Source organism: Vombatus ursinus, unplaced genomic scaffold (assembly GCF_900497805.2).
Source record: "Vombatus ursinus unplaced genomic scaffold, bare-nosed wombat genome assembly UNPS02014852.1, whole genome shotgun sequence".
Lineage (NCBI taxonomy): Eukaryota > Metazoa > Chordata > Mammalia > Diprotodontia > Vombatidae > Vombatus > Vombatus ursinus.
The window spans coordinates 11,115,486-11,140,303 of record NW_020954630.1 but is presented as its reverse complement, the minus strand read 5'-3'; the positions used below and the strand labels follow the sequence as shown (position 1 = coordinate 11,140,303).

The following is a 24,818-nucleotide window of genomic DNA, read 5'->3' as shown; positions in this document are numbered from 1 at the left end:
TTCTGGAATTTCAGAGGGGGGTGGTGTGAAATGAGAGGTCATGTCACCTATTTGGAGTCTCTTCATCAACCTGAAGCAATGAAATGTTGACAGAAAGTGCAAGCCTTTTCATGCAGTGAGCGTTTGTAAACTTTCCAGGGAACACACCCCTTCCTGGTGAGAAAAATGTAACCAATCTAGTTCTGTTGTTGTTCATCTGCCCCAAGCTTTGAATGGTGCTTATTTATGGCAAAGCTATAAGTCACTAACCTGAAAAGGAAGTTCTGTAATTATGGACAGTAGTTGTGAACTCTTTTGTGGTGCTGCTTATATCTGAAAGTTATTACTCATTCAGTTTACATATATTTCTGTATCGTATCAGCAAAGGAGTGTTTTTGTCCATTGCTTGCATATTTGGTTTTTATGTCTTTGAATTTCACCACTGAAAAGCTCTTAGGTATAATTCAAATGTTACTGTTATATAAGTTAGGAATTTATGAAGTATTTAATAAGCATAGTTATATTAGTACTAACCTATTTTATACATAACTTCGTTTTTTTCTGATATTAAACAGGCTGTTACTGTGTTTTCCTTCAAAATCTGTATTTTAGCGGGAAAGTTACTTCTGTTTTCTAAATAAATTGGTACTTTCCCCCTAACTATACAATGAGTGAATAAATATTTGTAAAAGTATACTCTGTAGACAGCATTCTGCTGTGACATTGTAAGGGATCATGAATACCAAAGTTAAAAGATATCTTAGAGGCTATTTGATAATCCTGTCCACACCCTTCTTCAGTCCAGTAGGACAAGTATTGGTATGATCAGTGCTTAAACACCTGCCTACAGTAAGATACCACCTCCTGAGACAACCCATTCCACTTTTGGATAGCTCTGGTTGTTAGAAAATTTTTCCTTACATTAAACCTAAAATTGTTTCTTTAAAACTTCTACATTGTTCCTAGTTCTTCCCTCTAGGACCAAGGAAAGTTAAAAATCCTTCTACATGACAGCCTTGGAGGTACTTGGCCACATGTCATTCCCCATGAGTCTTCTTCTCCAAGCTAAAAATCCCCAGTTCCTCTAACAATTCTCATTTGGCATGATTCTGCATCCTGCTTTCCCTCCCTGGATGCTCTTCAGGTCATCACTATCTTTTTTGCTTTTTTTGTAGATCATACTAAGGCTCAGAGAATTTGAGTCACATACCTAAGATCACAATGGTTTTGTCAGAGGATTGATTTGAACCTAGGCCTATGAAGTCCAGAGTCAGTGATCTTTGCACTGATACTACCTTCTTCACTTAGGCAATCTCTGAAAATTAGGTGGCTTTCCTTGTTAAGGCAACCCCCATCTACATGTATCTTTGATCCTGTCCTCTTCCATCCTTTCCGGCAAATTGTCCCTTCAGTCATCTCCTCTAATTTTCTCTCTATCTACTGATTATTCGCCTGTTGCCTTGAAACATGCCCAGAACTTCTTATCCTTAAAAAAATCTTCATTGAGTTTTAATTTCCCCATAAGCTATCTTTATTTTATCTCTTTATTTATCTCTCCAGCCTTTCTCAACCAAAGCCCAGGAAAAAGCTGTCAATACCAAGCTACATTTCCTCTCTTCTCCTTCATTCCTCCAATCTGCCTTTCAGCCTCATCAATCAAGTGAAAGTGCTCCCTTTAGCATTACCAATTATCTCTTAATTTCCAAATCTGATTTTTTTTGTCCAGTTCTCATTCTTCTTGACCACTTTGCTATATTGACACTATTAAACATCTGGATATTTTCCCTTCTTTTTTTTTTTTAGGGGGCTTTGGACAATACTCTCTCCTGGTTTTGTTCTTATCTGACTAGTTCTTCTCAGATTCCTTTACTGGTTCATTATCCAGTGCTAACTGGGCATACCCTTAAAGCTCCCTTGGGCCCTTTCATTATCTTTTCTCTCTCAGTGACCTTATCAGCTCCCATGGTTTTAAATATCATTTGTATATACATAACTCAGTTGTCCATGTATCTGAGCTGAGACTCTGTCCTGAGCCTCCATTTCTATATTCCCAACTACTTATTGGATATTTAATTTTTAATTAGATTTTTTTTTTCAATTAACAAGTGTTAATTCTCCTTCTGGGGAAAAAAAAATAAGAACTCAAACTGGCTGTTTCATAACCATTGTAAAATCATTATGTCCAAAATAAAGCTCATCATCTTTATTCCCAAAGCCTCCCAATTACTGAGCTTTCTTATTTCTGTTGAAGATTCTACTATTCTTCCAGCCTTCTAGGTTCATAACCTTGGCCTCATCCTTGACTCTTCACTCTTTCTTGTACTCTACTCCTTCCCCACAATCTGTGATCCAGTTATACTGGCTTTTTTGCTCTTCCTCATACATCACACTCCATGTCCCATTCTTTGCAGTAGTGCTGGCTTTCCACCATGCCTGGAAGGTTCTCCTTCCTCACCTCTGACTCTTTGCTTCCATAATTTCCTTCTGAACTCAGCTAAAATCCTTCCTTCTTCAGGAGGTCTTTCCTACCATTAACAAGGACAGTAGAGTTTGATAGTGGCTGAATAGCAGTCTTCTTATTGTGATGCAACTGGTAACCAAAGTACTTATGTCAGTAGACGGGTTTTTTTTTTTTTTTGGTTTCCTTTTTTAGGAAAATTATTGCATTTCTTGTGCCAAAGTAGACAGGGAAAAGAACATCTGCTTTGCCAGTATGTAATGTAAAAATCACTGTAGCAAATAAGGGGGTGAAAGGAGAGGGAAATAGTCAGTATAAGTGTTGGATTAATTATCAGTGAGAGGAGAGATGTGGGAAATGCATTATCATGTGAGTATTTAATAACATGTATGGAGCTCTATAGCTGAAAGTACTAAAGTATATTAATTGTATATTAAGCATCTATGCCCTAAGGGTACTATCAAGGAGTGTCTTTCTTCTTTTATATACAGAAAAATTGAAAATGAAGGGTATCCTGTTATACATCAAAGAATAATAGCTTATATTGATACAGCATTTTTTAGTTAACAAATGCTTTCTCAAACATAATTTCATTGGATCTTCATAACAACCCTATATAAAACCAAAGTAGATATTATTAAAAATGGAGGACAGGGTGGTTGTAAGTATCAGTTGAAATAATTATTTATCTTGTTTTGTCTATGATTCACTATAGTACTCAATTTTCCATGGTTGTAATATAGTAGATAATGACAGTTTCTATTTCATACTAGAATCAAAAGTTGATTGTCTTTTAGAAGGATTCATGTGTGGAATATTCATGTACTTCATGCAGAGTGGGAGATAGAAATTTAATGAAATATGTTTTCATTTTGAATGTTAAATACTTAATGATGGAACCAATAAGTTGTCTTGCTCTTAGGAAATTACACAAGTTAATCAAATCTTTATATTTTCAGACCACAATATAAATTATAGCAGCTTTAGTAGTGAGAATGCCTTCCTATTCACTAATTCTGAATGCTATATTTAAAAAAAACTAGACTATTACCTGAGTGAGCAAGGGAAATTTTTAACTGTCACTATCGTGTGAGTTAATTATTACCTATGAAAACCTATTTTGATATATGACAGTTGTTTTTCTTTTATCTTACAGTGGCTTATCAGATACTATCATTCTGGATATAATATCCAATTACTTGGTGCTTCCTAATCGAATCACAGTTCCTCTTGTCAGTGAAGTTCAGATTGCTCAGTTGCGATTCCCTATACCAAAGGTAAGCATATTATATTCTTATTTAAAAACAAACAAACAAAACCCATTTCTTTCTTTAAAATTAACTGATTAGAACCTCTTCTGATGCCAACATTATTTCTTCTTTCAACAAGTCCATTTCTTGCTGTGGAAATACAAAATTAACCCAGTCACCTTGGAGAAGAAGTTTTGAGCCAAAAGTATAATGCAAAAATATTATGACAATTTACAAATGTTTGATGGATCTTCAGTAATTCTTAAAATAAAAAGGCTTATTGCCAGATGTTTAATCCAGTAAATGTTACATTTGAAATATGGTAAATTGGATGATAGCTTTGAAAGTGACTTTACTTATGTGATATCCTAAAAAACGTGTCTAAGAATTCAAATTCATACTTTGCTTCTACATTTATTTTTTCTTTTGGTAAAGCATTATAAGAAACAGTACTAGTGGTAGTATACTCAAGATGGAGAGCCTTTCTCTATGTTATGAAACAGTTGTCACCCAAGCTTTAGAACTCGGTTCTTTTTTGAGTCTGAAAGAAGATCAGGTAACATATATTAAAGGATTGACTTCAAAGTTCTTGTACTGAAATTCTTTCAGCTAAACTTAGTACTATTAACAAGATAATTGTTTGTTAGGATTTGAAGAGATGCTGTCATTTCCGGTTGGAAAGACGTACGTAACCAAAATGTTTGTAGTAACATTTTTTGTGATGGCAAAGAATTGGATATGAAATAGAGGCCCATAGTTTGGGGAATGGCTAAACAAATTGTGGGATGTGAATGTAATGGAATACTACTGTTCTATCAGAAATGAAGAATGTGACCAATGCATAGAAGCAGGGAGAGACCCACAAGAAGTGTAGAATGAAGTAGGTAGAACCAAGAAAAACGATACGTGAAATGACTACAGCAATGGAAATGGGAAGAACGACTACACACAGAAAAATTCAGTGTAACCAAATTATAAAGAACAAGCATGCTTCAAAAAGAATATATGATGAAACAGTCCCAATCTATCACTTTGCAAAGCGGGGAGGTCCACAACACAATGTGTCCATTACACGTGCTTTCAGACTTTTTAGATGTATTGACCAGTTAATGCTCATTTTCCCTGTTTTTCTTTTTTAATCTTTTAAAAAATAATAAAGGCATCATCAAAAAATTATTTTTTCAAAAGAAAGGAATTAATGATACTCTCCCAGAGCTACCAAAACTATTCTACAAAGATGATAAAAATACTTTTGTATGTTTTATTAGTTCCCCATAAACTCTTTCTGGTTTCAGAGAAATAATCCCTGTGATAAGATACTAATATGTAGTTGATTGAAAAATAAGATGTCAGCATGATCTTACTTGGAGTATACCTGAAATTTTTTCATAGGCTTCTTAAATACTGTCTTTGAGGAAAGTATGCAAAATATTTGTACATTTATACTGTTCATTAAACATTAATGACATAAAATCACTCAAATATACTCTTCAGCTAATTAATTTAGAGTTGGTTACATTAGATATTTCTAGTTTGAAAAGGAAAGAATTCAGCTTAAAATATACTAAAAAATTCAGGTCATATAAGAAGTTTCTCAGAAAAATACTTAAATTCTAAAAAATGATCTTATGAGGAAGAGTAGAAAAGTTGTCCTCTCAAAGTCTTACTCTATCTTCTGAAGTTTTTATGAGTTATTACAAATTTTATATCCTTTTCCCATCGATACAAGAAGTTGATTTGAATTCTCTTGTGTTGTAATGGAAAGGTGCCTCTTTATTTCTTTAGTAGGGTTGTTATAACACACACCTTTCTAGCAAAAGTCAATATTGTTACCTGTCACCTCTCTGGATTCTGGAATGATGTATTATATAGGATGTCATACACAGAATCCATTGTTTTCACTAAGATCAAAAGGAATTCAGTCCCATTTTGGGGAGAGTAGAAATAATGAGTACTTAATTGGTTCCTTCAGCTGCCCTTTATATAAGTTGGATGAGCCTGTGTAAATGTTCTAATTTTGATGTAGTGATTACAGCAAGGAATCTAAATGCCATAGTGGTTAGCTGTATTTTGGAGGTGGGAGGGGTAGTTTTGTATAAGCTGTGTCACACCAGGTAAATTTATGTTAAGAATCAGTCAGACAATAAGCATTTATTATGTGCTTACTGCATACTAAGTACTCTGATAAATGCTGGAGAATTCAAATGCAGAAAACAGTATGTAGTTTTACTTGAATAGAATTAGTGTAGTAGTACATTGCAGAGAGCAAGATAGTGTTTTAACTTCTTTCATCATTGAAAAGCCAAAAATTTACTGAAATTTAGAAATTGTTTTCTGGTACCATTTAAAATATGCAAACTTTAGGGGCAGCTCAGTGGCACAGTGGATAGAGCACCGACCCTGAAGTCAGGGGGACCTGGGTTCAAATCTGGCCTCAGACCAAACACTTGACACTAGCTGTGTGACCCTGGGCAAGTCACTTAACCCCAATTGCCTAAAATAAATAAATAAAAATAAAATATACTGACTTTAAGACTCGGCATATGTTTACCTTATGTCTATTGCCAAATTTATCTTAATTTAATATACCAGAAATTTAGAAGCATAAGACTTGTGCAGTTGTATTTTTCTCTGTATAAAATATAAACAATTAAAAGGGCACCTTCCCTTTTTAGAGAAGTCCTGTTAAAGCCACAATATTGAAAAAACTAACATGTAAAAATAAGTCAAGAATTCTTCAAAGTAAGCAACCATTTAATACTTTTATTTTTTGTCTTCATTCTCAGGGTGTTTTAAGAATACATTTCATTGAAGCTCAGGATCTGCAGGGTAAAGATACTTATCTTAAGGGCCTGGTCAAAGGAAAATCAGACCCCTATGGAGTTATTCGGGTCGGCAACCAAATCTTTCAAAGCAAGGTCATCAAAGAAAATCTCAGTCCAAAATGGAATGAAGTTTATGAGGTAATTGTACACACTGCATTTAATTTTACAATATTGATTCTCACGCTTCCAACTTAGGCCATCAAAGTCGTTTGGTTTCGTGAAAGGAATACTAAACTAACTAGGGGTGTGCTGGAGCACACTCACAGAGGCTCACAGGAGCTCATTGGTAAATTTTCAGTGTAAGGATTTATACCTTGGAAATTGACTTGACATATTGTCTTGTTGGGGTCTAACCTTAGGAAAGTGATGGAGAAAATGTTAGTAATGCAGATTAAACTTAAAAGTGTGTCTTTTTTTGTTGTTGTTGCTGATGAGCTGATTGTTAAACATTTATCATCCTAGCCCTGGAGCTGGTAGACATAGATTCAGATTCCAGCCCTGCCACTTAAAGTAGCTGTGTGAACTTAGAAAACCATTCCTACCATTCCTTGCCTCATTTTCTGTTCTATAAAATGGAATTAATATCTGGCTTGCCTACCTTGCATTTCTCTGTATGTTTGTGCAGGAAGGTAACAATATATAAATATATTTTGGAATGCTATTTGCATTTTGGCGTTTTAGTGCTAGTTTATTTCAATATATTTTGGCAAAAAGATTGGCCTGAGAGTCAAGACCTGATTTCTAATTGTGGCTCTGCTTTCCCCATGCCTTTATCTTGGACAAATAAGCTAAGTTTTCTGGTACTCAGTTTCCCCTTCTGTAAACAATGCCTGCCTCTCCCATTTAAAAAGGTCATGGTGAGGGTTGGAAAGAATGGATGTGTGAAAATTTTGAAAATGTTAAAGATTTTTAGAAATGTGTTATTACCATCGGTAATAGAAAACAGCAATTGATGTTTTATTTTTCAGGCTTTAGTTTATGAACATCCTGGGCAGGAGTTAGAAATTGAGCTCTTTGATGAAGACCCAGACAAGGATGATTTCCTCGGAAGGTAAATTCCTTATGTATATGACATCGTAATGTAATCTGTTGAATTGTGTTGTGATGAAATACCATATTTAGGTTCATTTACTGTACATACTGATAACGACATGAGCCATAATGTGCGGTTGATTTAGTATCTGTCAGAGAGTCAGCGTCAAAGCCAGGAAGACCCAGATTCAAGTCTTCCTCTTAACATGTCCTAGCTGTGTGACCCTGAGTACATCAGTCATTTCACTGCTTATCGCTCCAGAAACCCTCTAAGATTATAACTTGAAGAGAAGATACCACCCTACGTTGGCAGAGGGACCTTCCTCATCTGGGCGTTCCCTGTATCAGTCGTAAGCTGAGTCCCTGTCAATAATAATTGTCACTGGTGTTGCTAAATAATAATTTCACTGAGGTGAAATTGAAATATCATTTGGAGGGAGTATTCCAGAATGTGGAAATAATTTTACAACCAAATAAACCACTTCAATACAATCGTATAGAAAAAGATCTTACTGCGCTTTATTGCACTAGATGCTTTGATGCCTGCTATGGTGCCAGTAATTCATAACATTGGAGAATAAGTGATTGATTCAGACAATTCAGCTAAAAAGTTTTTAAAGCAGAATATCCTGTTAGTATAGTACTAATATAGCCTTAATAGATGGGTATTCTCCAGTAATAAAATTCTGAATTGTACACTCCAGTTTAATAGTGCATATTACTAAAAAGAAAAAAAATCAAATTGTGCTTGTTGAATTTTTCTAGGAAGAAGTTTTGAATGTGTCCAAAGCCTGAATATCTTTCATTTTCTCTTTTTTTCCTTCTTTACTTCTGCTTGTCATTCTTCCATGCCTTAGTGTCTTAATTTTCTAAATGTACTTTTCCTATATTTTTAACATTTGTATTTATTTTTACCTTTGCTTTGCTCCTAACATCATGTAGTTGTCTCTTCTGACTTAGTTTTCCAGAGGCTTCTTTCTGATGGTTCACTTATGTATAAACTACATAACATTTTTGGAACCATCTTCTACTGGTAGAAGAATATTTTATGCATTTTGTTTTTTTTCCTGTTCAGTTTCATCTGAAACCCAGTTATATGCTTCTCCTAATTCCTTCTTCATACCCAAGGGCTTTCTCTTTTATTTTCTAGTTTCTATTTTAAAAATGTTGAGCTTTTTGGAAAACTTCTAGGTGGTCTATTCTTTCTAATTTGAGGGATGAGGTGATTCTTCTAAATATGAGTACCCTTATGGTAGGAAAAAAGTTGTGATTTTTATTAACAGTGTGGACTTTTTTTTATTTTGAGCAGCTGTAACAACTTAATAGCTAGAGCTGTAGCACTTAAGAGAAATTCAACTTTATTGTAGCTGCTTAGCCTTCTTCTCCTTCCATCCCTCATAAGATCCCACCCTTGCTCCCTCCTCTTTATCCACAGCAACTATGTTACTGCTTGGACATGTCTATAAGGTTGTATATAAACACCCAGAATCGAGGTGGATACTCGTTTCTTTAACATAATAATTAATAGATAGCTTTCTTAATTTGCTTGTTTCTGTAATACCTTTAGATGTGTCTATGCTTAAGAGTGCTCAATTTCAGGTCAAAGCCTGTGCTACTTCCTAGTGTCGCCAATGACCAGTCACTTAATGTCCGTCTCTAGGCCTCAGTTTCCTTATCTGTAAAATGAGTTAAATAAATAACCTTTAAGATGCCTTCAAACTCTTAATCTGTGATCCTGATATCTTATGATTGCTTCCTTTGTGTAAAAAAAAGTACCTTTGATCCCAGTGCCCTGAAGCTGTGATGCTATTGTTTCTTTAGTCTGATGATCGATCTGATGGAAGTTGAGAAGGAACGCCTCTTAGATGAGGTAAGTTGCCTTTTGTTGGTTAAGCTCTTTGGGTGCCTTTCTGGCAGCTTTGTCTTAAGCCTCCTGATTTTATCATTGTAACCTTTGCAGAGAAGCCATCCTAAGCAGGTTTTGATGAACTCAGTACTTATATTGATATTAGCCAGTATAGAAATGCTGCAGCAAAGCTAAATACACATCAGTAACATTTTTGAATGCTTTATGCTAGTCACTATAGGGGATAAAAAGAAGTATGAGAAGGTTGGGGATATAAAATGTAAGTACTCATAAAGTTAAGTAATAGAGGTTTAATTAATAGCTCAATTCAATAATAGATATCTTCAGGCAGTGTGAAAAGTATTTAAAGTAAGAGCTATAGGAGAGAAAGAAACCATGTTCTGCATATTCTGGAAAGAGTTTAATGGGAAAGGTGGGATTTGAATTGGTATTGAAGGAGATGAAGGATTTAGCTAAGTGGGGGAAAAAATGCATTTATTCCATACCTGTGTATTAATAGTATAAGTTTTTATTTTTCACATTATAGTTGCTAAAACAGGAATGAATAAACTTTTACTTTGTTGTAGTCAGTAAAACAAATTGTAAATTTAGTTTAAAAAAGAGCTTTCTAGCCTTTCTTTGCTTATAATTCTGATTTTCAGAGCCGTTATTGTTACTAGGACAGCGTAAACATTTAAACATAAGTATAAGCCCTTAAATTTTTCAAATTATGTCCTTTAAAGTATTGATGCTTCAATGTACTGAGGCTTAAAATGTTTGAAGACGTTATTGTATTTTAAGCTTTTTGATGTATTTCAACAAGCCTTTATGGGTGAAAAATTGTCCAAATCAATTTTTAAAAATTGTCCAATATTTCATTTCAGTGGTTCACTCTGGATGAGGTCCCTAAAGGAAAATTACATTTGAAACTGGAGTGGCTCACGTTGATGCCAAATGTTTTGAATCTTGATAAGGTATTGTTTCTGTATTCAATCACCCTGGTTTTATTTAGGTTCATTCCTTTCAAATTTGTTAAGTTTAAAAAAAGATGACAGCATTATTTCTGAGTTTTCATATGAGGTCTTTTTATTCCTAAGCAAGATTCTGTTTCGTGTTTAAGAACATTCAAAGTATTTTAAAATAAATTTACAAGGTATATATTTGGTCTACACAGATTTCAGCTTTAAGTAATTGATATCTTTGTAAGAGCAAAAATTTACCAGAAGAGTCATTTATTTGACAGATATATAGTACATAAAGGAACATTGCTGTCTGATTTCATGACACTCATGTTTGCTTCTGTACCATCTTATTTTTCACTGAGCTGAAGGAAGGCATTAGTTTTAACTGGTCTAACTGATTAGTCTCATAAAAAAATAAGGTATCAAACAGATTGTCAAAATATTTTTAACAAGTATTTTGTTTTTAGGTGCTAACAGGTATTAAAGCTGACAAAAACCAAGCCAATGATGGCCTTTCTTCTGCATTGCTTATCTTATATTTGGATTCAGCAAGAAATCTTCCAGTAAGTTATACGCTGGTGACTCTTCCCTTGGTTGCTTCTAATTCCTTCTAGCACATTTGGTTGAGAATGTGTCCCACTGCTTCTATGAACCACATTGTGCCACATGTTCTAACCTTGCTCATGTTTTCCTGTACACACTGTTAGTCACTTTGTGTCTCAGAAAAAAGACAATGAGTTTTAATTTGGTTTAGAAAGTGTATTTTGATTTTGATAGTTCTTTGGACTGATCTCTTTTATAGGATTCGTGTATATATTGATTTCTTAAACTTGAGTAACTCTTGTGCCTAGAAAAATAAACATTGGGTTTTCATTCGTAAAAGTAGGAGTGTGACATTAATTCAGATCATGCAGTGTCTTGACTCCAGAGAAGATTGATGATGAAACGTACTTCCTTCTTCTCATTAGAAAGGCAGTAGGCTGCTAATGTTCCTAGTTGGTACTAGGTGACTAGTGCCAATGAAGCATATATTTTCTTATAGGCAGTGAATCAGTTGATTTTAATTATACTTTTCTATTTTAAGGGAGGGTTCTATTGGGATAGAAGAGGAGTTAGGAAGTGATAGCAGTGAAAAAAGCATCAATAAACCATGAAAACCAATGAAGAGTAGCCCTGAAGAAAGGTTGATGGGTAAAAAGAAAGAGCAGGAAATTACATTAATGATTATTAATTATCAATAAAATGTGAACCTGAAGTAGAAATTATAATTCATTGAAACAGAAAAACACTAAAGCGGAAGTTAAGTTCAAAATCTGAGCTCTATTCTTGTTGCACTCTAGCTTAATTTGGATTTAGTATCTAAAGTATTTACTCCTTGTAGTTTCAAGACTGTAGAGTAGGCTGGGTGATGATGGCAGTTGTGGGTTGAAAGAATGCTTCTATTTTTATATGATGTTATGAATTTTTGCTGGTACTTAAAACCTGAGTTTTCATTGTTGCATATTAAAAGGGGAAAAAAAAGTAACGTAGGCTTTTTTAAACCTAAAAGTAACAACAATTAAAAAAATTTTTTCCCTTAACTTCTATTTGCAGTGTTGTGTGTATAAACAAACATAATCACTTGGCTGTCAAGTTTTGAAGCAAATTTGTCATTTTCAAAATTTAAAACATGGAAAAGAAACCATGTTACATTGGTTAATGTGGTCCCCTAAAGTACTTAGTGAAAAAAAAAATACACGCAATGCAACTTTGCGGTTTTCTTATTTACAAAATGTAGTAGATCTTCATAGATGTACTGTCTTGATTGACTGCATTTGCTTACTTCATTAAATGACTGTTTATACTTTGTTTCAATGTACAGTTTCATCAGATCTGGTCAAAAAGAAACCTCATAGGCATCAAATGCTTGATTTTCTACATTTTTCTTCATAGCACAGTTTATTATACTCTTTTCTGCATGTTAGTAAAATCTTGTAATTGTCTCTTAAGCTTCTAGTTAGCTTTTGAGGACAGTTTCTTCCTATAAATATTGGTGAATATTCAGCTAGAGAATTTTCCCTGTTTTTTGTTTTTTGTTTTTTGTTTTTTTTTGACTCAGAGAATATGTGTGTGTGCATGTAGTTGCTTACGTACCCATATCAGATTAAAATAAGTGCCTCAGCTAGTTACCTCTTTCTCTTTGGACTAAGATTCTAGTTTGCTTGGTAGAAAAAAGGAAAAACAATAGTTGCTCTGCCCTTTGGTGAGGTCACCTTCTTTTAAACCAAGAAGGTCTCCAATACTCCTTTGCTCTAATTGCTACGACAATTTGATTGATGATGGTATAGTTAATATTGTTTCTTCTTTACAGTCTTCCTTTGAGCTTTTTAACATTTTACCAGTGTGTTTTTATGTGTATACGTGTTTGTACATTTTGTATACTTTATTTTACATCAAGAGGAAGAAAATGTATTCTATATAACTGTGCCTCCTGCAATGCTGTCTTCAGTATTTTTTGGAGTCAGCATGTGTAGATTATGTGATTTAATTGGGCTTTGTGAATTGTTGTTTTCTGATAATAGAACCCTGCCATAGAGTTTATTATCCTTTTACTGTAATTGTATTCCATTAAAAACCCCAGTTTAGCTGTATTGAACCTTTGGAATGTACTCTGTATTTGAAAAAAGTAGTAAGTTGATTGGGTTAGGTAGCTTCAATATTTTATAACTTCTACAATGTCAAATTGAAGTTTGGAGAATATAAAAAAAATGAACATGCTTAAAGATTTCACAAAGGGCACTTTGTGCATGAAATATGGCTGACAGAGGCAAAGAATTTTTGGAAAATATTTACTTGCTAAATTACTGACTTTTAAGAAGCTTGCTCACTGGGTCTTTCTGCAAGCTGTTGTGGAATCCTTTGACTCTTTTTCTTTACACTTTTATAATAGAAGGGCTTCTTGTGCATTCATTTTACCACAATCCATCACTCTTTGCTTTCTCCTTCCATTTTCACCTTCTTAAGAGTATCTACGAGGGAAACTTTGGGTGTGGCTACTTAAAAGAGAGGAGAGCATCGGGACTAGTCTTTTGTGAAAATACTACCTCAGTCTATAGAGCCCTATTTGTGAGTTCTCTGGTGTTATACTTTTTTCCTTTTTAATTGGAGACTGCTGGAGTGTGGACTGGTGCTTCTAAAGCAATCAACTTTGGCGGAATGACCAAGCATGCTTATTTGATTTCCTTGCATGGTTTCTACTATTATGCATTTTGTTGTGCTACTTAAATTTTTTTTTTAATCTAACATTGGTAAGTATATTACATCTTATGATGAGAAGCACAAGCTGAGTGAATTCTTAAGAAGTCATAGATATGGACTCCTAGGTTGATTTTGGCATACAGCCAAAGAAATTTTTTGGGGAATTTAAGTTTTATTGATCAAATTCTCCTTGTGATTGCTTTTCAAGTAAGATGTAAGGATGATTTTAGAGTGTACAGTTGTCCTTTCCCTTTAGTCCAGTGCCCTGCACCAACAAAATAGTGTCAAATATCAAGCTAAGCTATGACTCTATATTCTTTTGCTCTATATTATTCCAACATATAGTCAACTCTCAATTATCAGTGACAACAGTGAGGGGGATCACATGTACTTTGCATGAAATAGGTGTTCAGAGGTTAATAGAAAACCGAAGACCTTTTCCCCAGTTCCTCATTATTAGCGTCTAACAAAGAAAACATATGATTATTTACATCTCAACCTCCTTTTTGCTTAAGTTCATTTTCTGATGGAGTTGGGCAACCAGTAAAATAATCCCAAAATCATTAGTGTTAGTAGAGAAGATGTGTGGAGCTTGGATATTTCCCAAAATGGGTGGTTGAGAGTTCACTAAACTCTGATTCTGATGCCAGATACTGGCTTCTTTGCCTCTTTCCCATAATCTTATCCTTTAATGATTTGATTCATTCAATTGTTTTTTTTCCACTAGTGCTATTTAGTTGCTTTCATTTTCTGGGAAAGCCACAGACAGCTTACTAAATACACGCACGCACGCGCACACACACACACACACACACACACACGCACACACACACGGCAAAATTCTAGCTGTAAGAGTTTTTCAATATTTAGTGACTGAATCTTGAACTTCATTTGACCTTTGCACCTATGGCAAGTGGATGTTCATGATAATTCAAATAAATGGAATGCTTTATAATATGTAAAAGCATTTTCATATACGTTGTTTTATTTGGCTCTTATAACAGCCCTGTTGGGGAAAGACAAGTAGATGAGGAAATTGAGGGTTAAATGACTTGGCCAGTTTCTCACAACTGATTAGTGGAAGAACCATAATTTAAATACATGTCAACTGAAAAACAACAATAACAACAAACCTTATAAAATATGATACTATAAAATGAAATCTGTTAAAAAGATAGATGTTGGATATGTCCCATTATTTTTTCCACAGATTATTCTCAGTTATTTTCCACTGTGTGAATAATTTGAGAAGATTTCTTACCATTTATATGGGGTTTTTTTGGTTGCTTTGCAAATTTATTAAAGTTATTTTCACTTCACATTAATTTCTATTGAAGTATTAACAGTAGCATCTTCTCAGCAGTTTGTCCTAAATGGAATTGTTAGTAACTATTAGCACTGAAGGATTCATAATGGTATCAGACCCTATGAAATATTTGGCTCTTAAGTGTACCAGTGTGCCTTTAACCATTGCACTTTTAACATGCTTTAGATCGTTGTGTAGAACTTTCCGAATTCCAAGATCTCTTTATCACCACTAACTCCCTTCTGCATACTCCATTGTGTGATGTAAGAATTTCATATGTGGGAATCACTTATCTTTATACTCACAGCTCTCATAAGTTTATTTTGAATTCTTTTTTGACCAATCACCCAATATTTAATATTAATACGAAAATATAGCAGCAGGTGCTGTCATCCTGCACATGATGTCAGTGATCCTTAGAATTTTTCACACTTGTATCTAAGAATATATAAAATTAAATAGTTTTCTGCTATATGAATTCTTTAAATTCATAATTTTGTATGTCTGCCATACTTACAATGAATTACCTATAGATTAGTCAGAAGTTTCATTTATTACTAATTAACCCTTGTCACACTTATGCTTTTGTGTATTGCTAAGCCCTTTGTATCTTTGCATCTGATTACATTGACCACTATTTTCCTTTGAGGTTAGCTTGAGAGAAATGCTTCTAAATTATGCAACCTGAAGAGTATGATAGGACAGTAATCAGTTAGTGGTTAATAATTAAAGCGTTTCAGTAATTAGAGTCAGTCAAAAATAGTTACATCATCTTTTCTAACTTCTTTCAGATTGCCATGGTTGTTGAAGATTGATAAATTAGTTTTCTTCAATTAATATAAATGAGTTTACTAGAACAAAAATTATGGTCAACGGTTGGGAATTAATTGCAACCAAAATGATAAGAAAAGTTTGCATATAACAAAATGAAGTTAATAGTTTAAATCATTTTGAGATTGTGAAAATAATGGGTTACAAAACACACCCTTATCTTTAAAGGGGAGGGGACGCTTTGGTCGTGGTCATTTAAGTTCTATCTAGAGTCAGAAATGAAACTTAAAATCACAGAATTTGCAACCTAAAAAGTGTCTTCTGGTCCAGTCTCCTCAATTTTTTTTTTAGGTAAAGGAACTGAAGCCCCCCAAATTATGGGTGATGTATTTATTGAAGGTCACACAGCTACTGGGGACAGAATTAAGACCCCACAGGACATCTCCCTCCAGACCCACATCTTTTTTTTTTTTTAAATGAAATTGGATGGCCTTCTTGATTATAGTTTTTTTAAATGTCTCAAATCGGATTAATTCAGGAGAGTGATTCTAATTTAGGCCTTTAAGGAAGATACCATTTAATCATTTCATATTCTGACTTCCTTTAGAGGCAACTTGTTCTTTTTTCCCAGTTGTGATTCATAGTTTAGTTGACCTTTTATTTAACCATAGTTGGTGCAAACAAGGGCTAGGACTGGGACAAAAAAAAATAGTATATGTAACCTGGCCTAAAAGCTTATTGATGTGGTGGTGTTCTTGTTGTTCTTTAATGCAAAGAAAAAGTAAAGGGAAAAAAAAAGATATTATAGAGGACAGTTATCATTTCAGAATATTTGTGGATTAAATATTTATTGTTAGTTCTTGTGCTTCAAGAAATGTGAACAAATGGCTTTTTTTTGGTTAACTGCTTTTTTAATTTAGTTGTTTTGGTGGTGGACTTTTTATTTTTATTTTTAAATTTTGGGTTCCCATTTTTGTGTCATTAACCTTACATAAGCTCCTCATTGCATGTTGTATTAACCCTTGGTATATTCATTTTCTTCTGACTTGAAAAGAGTAATCCATTAGAATTTAACCATGATGGCTTGAAGAAGGCTGCAGTTCAGAAAGCTTTAAAGGTAAACTAATACAGTTTTCCATTAAGGTCACAAAGTTAACTGAAACATGTTGAAAGAAATGAACCTTTAGTTTTCATATAGACCTATTCAGAAATTATCTAATATCTTATTATTGTAGTTGGCATAATTAAAAATACCACACTCTTTACTTCCAAGGGTTTGTGGTCAGGAGCATTTAAATCAACTTTGCAGGTAAATATAAACATTTGCACAGAATCACAGATTCTTCTAGTTGATTAGACATTACCTAGTTCAGCAGCTACCTGGACAGGAATCCCTCCTCCATCTTCAAAGTCTGTTTTAGCTCTAAATCTCTCTTCCTGTCATCTCTGACAAGAGCCCATTCAGCTTCCACTTTGAGGGCCCTTGTGAAGGAGTAGCACTACCTAGGCCACTTTGGGATAGTCCTGATGGTGAGGAATTTTATCTGCCTCTCTGCAGCTTTCATCTATCATTCTTTAGCTAAGCAGAACAAGGTCAATCCCTGTTTATATGACAGCCCTTTAGATGTAATTTAATATCCTTTATACTATAGTGAGCATCAGATAAAAACTGTTTTAAGTCATACCTCTGTCTTAATTGGTTTACATTTCTCAAAATGATTAGATTCTATTTAAATCTCCCCAAATTGAGAGTATGATTTAGTCATTTTATCGACCAACTTTATATGAACACTGAAAGATCAATTCTTCCAGCATGTTGAGTTAATAAACTAATAAAGTCCATCTTTGAATTACTAGTCATGTCTTTTGGTACTGTTTCATGATAACTTTTCTTGGGAAGCTTTAAATCTCCATTCAATGAGGTATATTGAAAACTGAGCTCCACTCCCTAAAAGGTGAAGTTTTGAAATTCTGTTTGGTAGAAGTATCTTTGCTCTTGATGTTGATGATCAATTTTGTTATTTTCCACTAGTTAAAAAACAAAAGAAAACTATTTTTGTCATGAATGTTTAGAAGATGTTAAATGTTTACATGTAGATGCTGAAAAAATTAGTCTGTTCCCATCCTGCATCCTCCCCTCCTCTCCTCCCCCCAAGAAAATTCTGCCACCAAAGCTATACATTCAGTAAGTGTTAATTTATACTATCGCATCTACAGAAATCATTTTAAATTTGAATAGTGTGGGAGAATCAGAAATCTGCTTCACATAGTACATAAATAGCTCTTGTTTTAGCAGTGGATTAACTGTTGACTGTTTAGCTAGTGACCTGGAAGAAGTAATAACTCTCACTGGAGTTGAAGTGGATAAAAAGACAATGCCATCACTGAATATCAGACTTCTGTATTCTGTTGTAGAATAGTGACCTTGCTCTTACAATATCAACTTAGTCTTTACTGGTAAGCTGCCTATATTTTTAGAGGTGAATTACTTCTATGGCTCATGGTTTATTTAAGAAGCAGTTTTCCTCAAATACATCACTGTAGATGTAAACTGAAATTTCCCCCTAAACCAAATACTCTTGATGTCCTTTGTTTTCATAGTTAACACAATTAGCTAGATTCTCTGAGATTAGTTCTGTAACAGTGCGACTAGAATGAACTCTTTGCGACCTTATGTGCTACAATTAGTTTCCACTAACAGTCGTTTAATTCATGTTTAACTATGTTAGTCTCTTGTGGGGCTGAGTTCTAAATAAACCTCATTACTGTGAATTTTGTATTTTTGTTGTATTTTCTTGTCAGCTGCTTGTGCTAAAAATTTCACTTCTCACTATATTTTCTTATTTCTGAAGTTACTGTAGATTTGCATTTATGTTTTTCAAATATAAGTGATTTGAAAGTGGCATTTATTCTTCCTCTTAGACTGCTAAACAGCTGGTAAGCATGATTCAGTATTTAGATACACTTAGCAAAATGTAGGAATGTGTATATGATACCTTGGAATTTTTCTTCTATTCCTACCAAAGGAACATTTTGGTTACTGTAGTATATTATTACGAACTTAAAAATTAAGGTTTTTGGAGGACATATTTCTTTTAGGTTGTGTTTATTTCATGTATTTTTTTTCCATTTTCATCCATTCTGCTTTATTCATTTTGTCACCTTAACCACGCTAGCTTTAAAAATGATAATACACATTAAAGAATGAACAAGGCTACATTTAAAGAAAAAAACAAATTACTTTTTAAAAGGAAAACAAATTATTCTAAATTGCAAGTGAACAGCCATTTTGTTCTTAATTCAGTTACATGATAGATATAATTATGGCTTTGAACTTTGTTTAGGAATTGTCCTCTGGCTAACTTGTTCTTGTGTGATGTCCATAATGTAAGCATTAGGAAGTAATAGAAATGTACAAGAACCAGTGAGAAAGAGAAAGAATTTGTAAGTGAAAGATTAGCGTTTTTAATAAGAATAAGAGATGACAATCCCAGTTAACCTGTTTTAAAGATTTTAAATGTTTATTTTTTCTTGTTGTTATTAGTCTGGGAAGAAAATAAACAGCAACCCTAACCCACTGGTCCAAATATCAGTTGGACACACGGCCCAGGAGAGCAAGGTAAGATAATAATATTTTCATTTAACTTAACTTCATTTAGCCTTCAGTAAGCCTTTATTATATGCCTGTTCTGTGATAGGCACTGGGAATACTTATCCCTCAAAATGATGAAATTCTGATGGAAAGGGTACACCCTGTACACAGATAAGTAGAGAGAAGATGGGATAGGATTGCTCTGGTTATTTATTCAGTGTGGGGAGCTTCTCATTGGGAAGAGCTCCCTCCACCAAGGAACACTTGAACTTTCCTGCAGCTAAGAGTCCTAGAGAGTTAACCAGGGCCACTGAGTTAAGAGATCTGCTTAAGGTCACACAGCCAGTATGTATCAAAGGTGGAATTTTAATCCAGATCTTCCTGACTCTGAGGCTGGATGTTTATCTACTGTGCTGTGCTTCCTTGTATCTAAAAATGAATTCATACAAAATTAATATAAAGTAATGGGGGTGGGGTTAGCAACTGGGGGAATCAGGAAAGGTTTCTGGTAGGAGATAGCACTTGATCTGACCATGAAGGGAGGTGGGTTCCACAAAGTCCAGCTGAAGAAGGCGCACATTTCAGGTGCAGGGGACAGCTTGTGAAAAGGCTGTTGTGTAAGGGAACAAGAAGTATGCTAATTTGGCTGTGATAAGTGATATGGTAGGGGAATAGTAATGAGGCTATAGAATCTGCCCTGGAAAACAGACTGGAGTCACACTGCAGAGGGTTTTAAATGCCAGGATGAAGAGTTTGTAGTTTATCTGAGGACTATTTGAGAGTTTTTCCCTAAATATTGTTAGCATTAGGGATAAATTGTCATAAGTAGGTAGTCTTAAAGTGGCAAGACAATGTGGAAGTTACACTGTTGTTTATTTAATACAGTGGAAAACATGGTGCTTTTTTACCCATCGTAATCACAAATTAATATGTAAACTCCTACGTGTACAAGGCATTGTGCTAAAAAAAAGAATCAATTTAGCATTAAAATATATTTGTATGTTAGTATGTTTTTTTAAGACAGACATTTCTGATATTCATCATTTATAATTGTATTTAAAGGGGATATTTATTGTTTCTGACTAATAAAGTCATAATAACAATTTTCAAATCATGTTGACTGATCTTTCTTATTGTATAGAATTCATCAATTCAGTAATTTATATTGATCTCCTTTATGTAGTGAGTGCTTTACAATCAGCAGAAGAAGATCTAAGTGTAGATAACTGATGTCAAACAAAATAATCATAACTCTTATAGAAGTCACTTAAGAACCTTTGGAAAGGACACTGGCATTTGCAATTAAAGAAATGATTTCCATGATGTTTTGAATCAGTTCGGGCTTCCTTTCTTTCTCATCATCTCAATTTCGGTTCTAGAAGGTTAAAAATTTATCATTTTATTTTCATCAAGTTCAGTAACTGAAAAATCATTTTTAAATATTGCATAACTGATATATAGCTATTCTTTTCAGATTCGATATAAGACCAACGAACCTGTTTGGGAAGAAAATTTCACCTTCTTCATTCACAATCCCAAGCGTCAGGACCTTGAAGTTGAGGTATTTTGTTTACTTCTCCTCCCTTCTGCCCCTGCACTACTTTTGAATTGTGGAATCCTAAGACCCAATGAGAAAGCGGGAAGGGGGTTAGGGATAAGTAGGGAATTCGCTCTTGGCTCTTGAAATTTGTCTGCTGACCTCTGTCTCCCAATCATGTACTTAAAGAAAAGTAGTTTTTTTTTTCTTTTCTTGAAATTAATTCTTTTCACACATTCCAAACCTGTTGCCTTACATTTTACTAGAAAATGTTTGTTTTCTAATTCCTGTCATCTTTTCTCTTCACTCCATTTCCTGCTCACTTATGGGTATGTCCTAAGAGAATAGAGAATAGGTAGTCACCTTTCTGGATGCAGTGATGCCTAAAATGTCTGAATACCTTCCTGCAACATCTTTCAGTCAGGCTCCTTTATAAACTCTTCTTTAATGGTTTATTTACCTACCTTTTATGCTTTTAAGATTTTGAGTTCTCCACTTTCTTTTTAAGCAGTGTAGCCCTGAATTCCATACATTAATTCCCGTATGGGTACAAAATACGTTAGTCACTTTTGAAAGATCTATGTTGTGATTTGTGATGATGTCATCACAAATTATTGCTGGGTGTGGTGACACATTTGTAATTCCCACTGCTGGGGAAGCTAAGGCTGGTGGATTGCTTGTGAGGTTGTCCACAAGTATCAGTATGATAAATCTCTGACAATGGAGGGCCACAATGCTGCCTAGAGACTGGTGAGCCAGGCCATGTCAGAATTGGAGTAAGTCAAAGCTCCTATGCTGATGGGCAGTGGAATTATACCCAGGAAAGACCAGTGCAGTTATAACAGGGGGAAAATTGTTGTTTCATCTATAAAAATTGTAATGCTGTAGATATAAACTCCATGAATTGTAAAACTGAAAGGTTTTCCCACTACAAGTGTATGTTTATTGTATTCTTCTTTCATTTTATTCACATGCTAATACTGATGTTTGAATGCTACATGTTTTCAAAGGGTTTAGAAGAGTCTCTTTTCTGACCTCTAATAGATTTGGATAGTCTGTCATCTCTGAGTACAGGAGTCTCTTGGTGCCATAATAGAGTGTATGGTCTGTAGTCCAGACAGAATGTACTTGTAGGACATATTAGTTCCCTGAAAATAACAGCTGTTGATTTATGTCTTAGTAAAAACCTTCTACAGTGTGCTAATCAGTTATGGAAGTATATGCCTAAATAAAATAAGTTTCGTCAAAACCGCCGTTTTCTTCATTTACCAATAGTATTTCCCCCACCCCCCACATCCCCAGTAGATCTGAAAAATATATCCTGCTTTTTTATTTCCTGTAGGTCAAGGATGAACAGCATCAGTGTTCCTTGGGGAACCTGAAGATTCCTCTCAGCCAGCTGTTGGCAAGTGATGACTTGACAATGAATCAACGGTTCCAGCTCAGTAATTCTGGTCCAAACAGCACTATAAAAATGAAGATTGCCCTCAGGGTATTTATGTCTTTGGAAATCACTATAGTAATGGAATAGGAACTTTAAAGAATTGCTGTATGGATATTCTTTGGATTTTTCCATCCAAATACATTAGGCCAATTTGCATTTTAAAAATATGTTGTAGATTAGTTAAACAACTTGGATGAATATGCTGTCATGGTTTGTATTTACACATTAGGTGATAATTGAACATCAGTCAACATTTATTCAGCACCTCCTATATTTTAGGAACTGTCCTAGGTGCTAGGGCTACAAAGACAAAAATGAAATAATCCCTGTTCTCAAGTTGCTTATACTCTATCAAAAGAGAAAACATATGTGTGTGTATATGTGGATAGTGTTATGTGCACAGTTTATTATATATTCATAATAAAAAAAAATAAATCCAAGGTAATTAAATACAGGGTATGAGACAGGCCACTAGCAAATGGAGGAATTGGGAAAAGTATCTTGTAAAAGGTGATCCTTGAGCTCTGACTTGAAGAAAGCCAAGTATTCTTTGAGGCAGAGGTGAGAGAAGAGATATTCCAGAGAAGAAATTACAGCCATTGGGGATGGTCAGTACAAAAAAGGCAGTGAGATGAGATATGGAGTGCCATGTGTAAGGAACAAGGAAAAGTCTGTTTGGGCTGAACTTTAGAGTTGGGGTGGGAGGGCACCATGTAATGAGCCTAGAAAGGTAGGCTGGGGGCAGGTTGTTTAAAAACCAAACTGGAGTTTATATTTGATCCTCGAGCCAATAAGCTGAAATTTATTGAGCAAGGAAGTAACATGCTCAGATCTGTGCTATAGGAAAACACATTGGTAACTGTAGAGTATGGAGTTGTAAGGAAACTTGTGGCAAGAGGCCACTGAGTTCTCCCAGGGAGAGATGATGAAAGGCTTGAAATACAGTGATAGCTGTGTGAGGAGAAAGAGGTAGAAATGGCAAGGTTTAGCAACTGATTGGCTTTGTGGGGTGAGGAATCTGGGTAACACCGAGGCAGTAAGCATGAGAGATGGGAAAAATGATGTGCTCTCATAAGCAGCCAGGAAGATGGAGGAAATGCAATGAACTCTATTCTGGACATGTGGAGTTTTGAGAAATATTTCATATACAATGTATATACATTTTATATGTGTGTATAGCTATTACATACATACATATACCCTACTAGGAGCTTTTATTCAAATAGAGGATATTAGATTAATTTTCAAACGAAAAGAATCTTTGATGGTACAGTGCTTGAAAATTCATTGAAGTAGAGCCACAAATGAAGAGTTATTCTAGAGGATAATTTTGGAGAGGTGTAATGAAAGAAGTTTTATTAGCAAGATGCAGACACCTGGGGGCTGGTATATGTTGTGTGTTGGATAGAAAGTCATGTTAATGTTGCATGTTTAGACGGAAGGAGCCAGGTTGAATTAGTTCTTTGTCTGCCACTTAGCTAGAGAAGAATTTCAGATGGAGATTTTTATTGATTGATTGTTAGAAGCAAGGAAGAAAAAAGGCATATTGAACATGAATTGTTATCTAGAAGGATGTGGAAGTGATGGAATCAAAGAAAGGAAGTTGCTCCAGAAAAAAAGAAAAAAATATGTCAGAGAAAGGAGAAACTTTGGGGACAACTTGAAAAAAAGCTTTGAAAGAGAGAATGAGAAACTGGGTTCTGATCCAAAAAAAATAGTAATCCATTAGCATATTATTTTTTGTTTTAAATGAGGGAAAAGAAAATGGAGGAAATTATGTGGTTAAAATAATGAAGAGAATTTTACTATCTAAATTAATGATACAGTAGCAGATTTTGAAGGTAGGTAGTATAGTGAAAAGAAAATTGCAAGGGGTCCAGATGAATGATAACAAAGGGCATAGAATTAAGCTGTAACTCTGGCTGTGGAAAGCATAGAGTAGTAGATTCAGGATAAATTATTAAAAGGGGAAAAAAAGGCAGTATTTGGCAATAGATTGGATGCATAGACCAAAACTTACTAAATACTCACATTTGAATTTGCATCAACCCCTTGGCTTGACAATTATAGATGTCTGTAACAGTGCTTCTGAGTCCTCCTCTTCCCTTAAGACAAAGATTTAATTTAAAGAGGTCAGTGAAGAGGGAGTATTTTAATTAAGCTATAAAAGACTATAGGAATTAGAAAATTATCCTATTAGAACAAATATATGTGGATCTATAAGAAGTAAGTGAGCAGAGAAATGTTATAAAGTGTAGTGAAACTTAGTAAAATTCAGATAGTAGAGGCAGGTAGGTGGTGTAGTGGATAGATCACAGAACTTGGAATCAGAAGACCTGGGTTCATATGTGATCTCACGAACTTAATAGGTCTGTGACCTTGGGAAAGTTACTTAACCAGAGCATATTCCTACTGCAAAAGGAGTCAAGATCTAAATCTAATCTTTTTAAAAAAAAATTAAAGGCTATATTTGTAAATAGATGGTTAGAAATGTGGCTCCTTTCTCCTTTTAACTTACCTATTTCTTTTGAGGTCACCAGTCCTACTAGTCATACACGTTTAAGCCTTCATAGTCACCT

The 24,818-nt window shown here is 34.5% G+C and overlaps 1 protein-coding gene across 2 annotated transcripts in view; it reads left to right on the top strand.

Annotated features, from left to right (window-relative positions):
* ESYT2 (extended synaptotagmin 2) overlaps positions 1 to 24,818 on the top strand; it is a 116,990-nt gene that overhangs the window by 82,564 nt on the left and 9,608 nt on the right. The window contains exons 8-17 of one of the 2 annotated variants that reach the window (XM_027840996.1): positions 3,594 to 3,714; positions 6,474 to 6,650; positions 7,481 to 7,563; positions 9,366 to 9,414; positions 10,275 to 10,364; positions 10,820 to 10,915; positions 16,721 to 16,783; positions 19,211 to 19,285; positions 20,733 to 20,819; positions 22,138 to 22,287. In XM_027840996.1, the coding sequence (XP_027696797.1) occupies positions 3,594 to 3,714; positions 6,474 to 6,650; positions 7,481 to 7,563; positions 9,366 to 9,414; positions 10,275 to 10,364; positions 10,820 to 10,915; positions 16,721 to 16,783; positions 19,211 to 19,285; positions 20,733 to 20,819; positions 22,138 to 22,287 (991 nt within the window). The remainder of the gene's footprint in view (positions 1 to 3,593; positions 3,715 to 6,473; positions 6,651 to 7,480; positions 7,564 to 9,365; positions 9,415 to 10,274; positions 10,365 to 10,819; positions 10,916 to 16,720; positions 16,784 to 19,210; positions 19,286 to 20,732; positions 20,820 to 22,137; positions 22,288 to 24,818) is intronic. The other variant, XM_027840997.1, reaches the window with a different exon arrangement.